At 35.0% G+C, this 4,525-nt stretch overlaps 1 protein-coding gene across 1 annotated transcript in view; it reads left to right on the top strand.

The window, feature by feature from the left end:
• Positions 1–584: 584 nt before the first annotated feature.
• Positions 585–4,525, top strand: part of ARMC4 (armadillo repeat containing 4) — a gene marked incomplete at its 3' end in the record, with an annotated part of 15,589 nt that continues 11,648 nt past the window's right edge. Inside the window, exons 1-5 of the mRNA XM_010073592.1 lie at positions 585–725; positions 1,012–1,221; positions 1,401–1,637; positions 3,013–3,123; positions 3,645–3,799. Coding sequence (XP_010071894.1) covers positions 618–725; positions 1,012–1,221; positions 1,401–1,637; positions 3,013–3,123; positions 3,645–3,799 — 821 coding nt within the window. The remainder of the gene's footprint in view (positions 726–1,011; positions 1,222–1,400; positions 1,638–3,012; positions 3,124–3,644; positions 3,800–4,525) is intronic.

Below are 4,525 nucleotides of genomic sequence, written 5' to 3'. Positions count from 1 at the left end.
ATACATGCCGCTTCTGTCGAAATAACAATTTTACCCCGTTTCCTTTATAATTCAGTTGAATACTACCTAATAATAGCAATCTGTTATTGTTCACAATGTCAGAGTTTTTTTAATAAGAACTTTCTACAGTGATTTCAGTTTCAGAAAAAAATCCTCTGAAATGTCCTTCATACTGGAAATTTCCAGTTGGAATCTCTTTGGTTTCTGCCACAGTGAACACCAGTGCAAAGAATGCAGATAGCTTCTCTGAAACATCTGTATCTTCACTGTGTGTTCTTTTACTATCTGCGAACACTCATATAGAACTCACAATACTTGACTGCCTAATTTACTAATCCATTCACAGCAAGCCATATTAGTAATTTGTCACCTGTGCTATTCACTCTCACTTCAATCTATATGCTATTTGCAGACTTTATCAATAATTCAGTTTCTTACTGTCTGTGATTTAATACCGTAGAATCAAAGTAATCTAACATATTTATTTTTTACTAGTAGTTTTACTAGTACTAGTAGAAGAGATTAAGTGTTATATTAAAGGCACTTTACACATTTGTTAATGATTTACTTTATTTTAGGGAGGTAATCCAACAGCTACTGTAATCGCATTGTGTTCAATGAGAGATTTCAATCTTGCTCAAGAAACTTGTCAGCTGGCCATCAGAGACACTGGATGTCTTGAAGTGTTTATTAATTTACTTGGTACGGAAGAAATTAAATGTCAGGTGAGTAGCTTTGTTGAATAGAGCACTGAATATGCCTTTTCTATTATAAAATTTTTTAATTTTCAAAGCTGTATAGAATAAAGAAAATTTATTCTTTTGTCATTTCTGTATTTTCTTGATTTCAAGGATTTTTTTAGAAAAAAAATTGGTTTGACTTTCAGTTTCCTTTTTTTCTTCTGATTCAATTTAAAAGATAAAATGTTTTAGACAACCCAGCATTTTAAACAATTTTTCTGTTTCCGTATACTTAAATAAAGTTTAACTTCTGTTATCTTCCATTATTTAGATTGGTTCATTAAAAATCCTGAAGGAAATTAGTCAAAATACACTGATCAGACATGCAATTGTAGATCTTGGGGGCTTACAGATCATGGTGAAACTACTGGACTCTCCAGATAAAGATCTAAAGTGTGTGTCAGCTGAAACAATTGCTAATGTCGCTCGATTTAAACGAGCACGGAGGACAGTAAGGCAGCATGGAGGAATCCAGAGATTGGTAAGCAGACATTAAAATTTGTACCCTTGTCATATGCATATTTTTGTACAAAAAATATGTCGTATGTTGTCTGTGTGATTCTTGTGGTAGTGTTTGCCACTATTAAAAAGCAGCATAATATCAAACTTCCCTCTAGATAATAAAAAAAATGTTGTGGGGTTTGGTTTTTTTTTTTTTAGGTTGGGCTGTTGGAATGTGTTTCAGTGGGATCAACCAGTCTAACACCATGTCAAGCAAAAGATACTGAAATAGCACGCTGTGGGGCTTTGGCGCTCTGGAGCTGCAGCAAAAGCACCAAAAATAAAGAAGCAATCCGTAAAGCTGGTGGCATTCCATTATTAGCTAGATGGCTCAAATGTTCAAATGCAAACATCTTAATCCCAGTAGTGGGGACACTGCAAGAATGTGCATCAGAGGTAAGTAAACACACATAGCTAAGTTATTTCTAATTATTAAAACAATTAGCTACTAAAAGGAGGCCTTATATTTGACTGTCACTTAAACCAGGGCAGCTATTCCATCAGGAAGTAGATGCTTTGTGTGGTCAGACTGTTTTTGAGAGGGTCACATCTTGTAATGAAGTAAAGACCACATATTTTTATTTAAAAGGCTCAGAGTAGTTTGTGAAAGAAAATATATAGAAATTAAATCCTTAATCAGTTGGGTTTTTTTTTTTCTCATTTTTTTCATCCCACTTGACAAGTTTGGCAACTTAAGATGCAATATTCTGGTTAATCAGTGCATTTAAATTCTACAAAGCTAACCTGCAGATTTGGCCATGAAGATACAATTCAGTGCAGGGCAGTGTGGTTTGCAATGTCCTTGTGAATTGGGTAAGATGGTGTCTGATCAATTGCAAAAAAAAGAAAGTATATGCAATTTTTCTACAGATATCCTTAGCAGGTTTCACAGCTTTGAGTATATTTCGTTTTTAAATTTGAATACAAGTATTTTTTACTGTTGCCATATAAGATGAGTAGTTATTTCTCCATTTGTGGAATCCTATTTGAAATTAAAGGTGATTTGCACTTAAGGTCGAAAATATACATAAGTTCTCTTGGTGAATCTGAGATGTGGAAGACATGATTTTTCAAAAGATTTTACATTATAAAACCCTTTGTATTTTCAAAATTGGTTTCTTGAACTACACAGGTTTATGCATGCTCCACGAGACAGCAACCTGGCAGATTTTAGCTTTAGTAAGTCAATACTGAGAAGGTGAAGTTTTTGAGGATTTCTTATCTGGTCAGATTTGAAAATAATACTAGATGCATCACTTACATAGAAATTTCCCCTCTCTTAAATAATGGTCCCCTCTTACAATGCCTGTGGGTAAAAATTTGGAAGAAAAGATCACTAAAAGATTTTAATTCTAAGACGTTGTTTTTCTAACCTTGTTCTAGAGATAAATCTGTTGTTTTAGCTGCTGACTCTAGATGAAATGAGGGGGTAATTCTTGATCCCGTTCTGAAGCACCGTTTTCTTCCTTGACTGTAAGCAGGGAGTCTGGACACCTTTCACAATATTATGAATTCTGTTTAAGCCAGGTGGATGCAAAATAGGCATTGCAGCACCTGGTTTTACAGGTGATTTGAAGAGCATGGCAGAGAATTTATTTATTTAACTTTGAGCACATCAGTAGTATTTTCAAGGCAATGCAGATGACTTCTTTAAATAAAGTACAAGGCTTCTCAATATCGAAACCTAGAATTGTAGCACTGTGTTATTATTGTGACTAGTGTTATTAACTGTTGGTATACAGGATTTAAAAGATGCAGTTTATATTTTTAGCCAAGTTACAGACTTGCAATAAGGACAGAAGGAATGATTGAGAACCTTGTGAGAAATCTGAGTAGTGAACATGAGGAGCTTCAGATGCATTGTGCAAGTGCCATATTTAAGGTAATTGTATTATCATAATCAGTAGATCAGAGCCAGAATTAGCCCTTTGCTTTTATGTTGTTGTCAGTTTTTGTATTTCTTAGTTTTACTATTTCTCTGATGTGTAAGAAATGACTTTATAAAAATCTTAATGGTCTTTGGCTTAATTCTTCTGAAAATATTTTAGCTGCATATTTAATATTGTAATTGAATTCCTACTTGCTCTTCTGGTGCAAGCCCTAAATTGCATGGGTAACGAATGGAGTGAGATGGGGCATACTGTGCAAAGAGCTGTTTTTTTGGGTTTTTTTATGTTTGTTTGCCCACAAGGTGGGCAATGTGACAGTATAAGCACTGCTGCATACACAGTAGTGGCTTACTGTCACACTCTCTTAGTGTGTTGTTGGCATATTCAGATACTTTAATAAAATATTTATGTTTTCTTTTGTATTAGTTTTTACTAGTTACAACATATTATACCTAGCTTTTGAAGATATCATTTTACACATTTCATGTAATATATATATTAATTTTTTTTATAGTGTGGAGAAGATAAAGAAACACGTGACCTGGTTAGACAGTATGGGGGTCTACAACCACTGTCTGTTCTGCTTGATAAATCTGAAAACAAACAACTTTTAGCAGCTGTGACAGGAGCAATCTGGAAATGTGCGATCAGTGGAGAAAATGTGTCAAAGTAACAATTTAATTTTACAAACACTTATATTTTGATTTTATGAACCTCTTGTTTTCAAAACTGTTCATGTCATGATTCTTCAACATCATACTTTATAATCATGGTACAGTGGAAACAGTGTTAAGTTCCTAGAATCTTAGGAGTCAGTGCGGACAATTGGTGCCTCTAAAGAATAGTTAAGATAGAGGACACTGAGTCAGGAGGTGTACTAGCACCCACTGAACATTTGACACATGGGTGTGTCTGATATCCCCGCTCCTCTCTGTAGCTCACAGACTGGAATCACTGCTGCCTAGTAGGGACAGTAGTTAGCACACTTAGCCTTAACGTTTTACATCAGGAAAGACAGAGAGCAAATTATCTCCTTCTAAGGTAGATATCTAATACACCTGAGGTCCACCTACTTTAGAAATATACTAGAATCTCAGATAATTGGCCTAGATGTCTCCTTGACTACAGAAGGGGCACAGAAAAGTAGCTTAGTCTGGACACCCAACTTCTAAATGAGTGGAATTAACTGATCACAGTCCAACCATAGATACCTACAGCCTATGAGTATTAGGGTCCTGCATGATTATCTGAGAATGTGATAGAAGGAGTTATCACTCTCCACCTTTCATGGAACAGCTTAATGATTGAGAATACTTGACCCCCTCATCTAAAATCAGTTTATCAGATTCATGCACCTTACCTCAAAAAAACCCCTGCTCCACTGGTGTATGTGCT

The sequence above is a fragment of the Pterocles gutturalis genome, unplaced genomic scaffold (assembly GCF_000699245.1).
Source record: "Pterocles gutturalis isolate BGI_N339 unplaced genomic scaffold, ASM69924v1 scaffold25132, whole genome shotgun sequence".
Taxonomy (NCBI): domain Eukaryota; kingdom Metazoa; phylum Chordata; class Aves; order Pterocliformes; family Pteroclidae; genus Pterocles; species Pterocles gutturalis.
The sequence above is the reverse complement of the archived record's forward strand: the minus strand, read 5'-3'. Positions and strand labels throughout refer to the sequence as shown.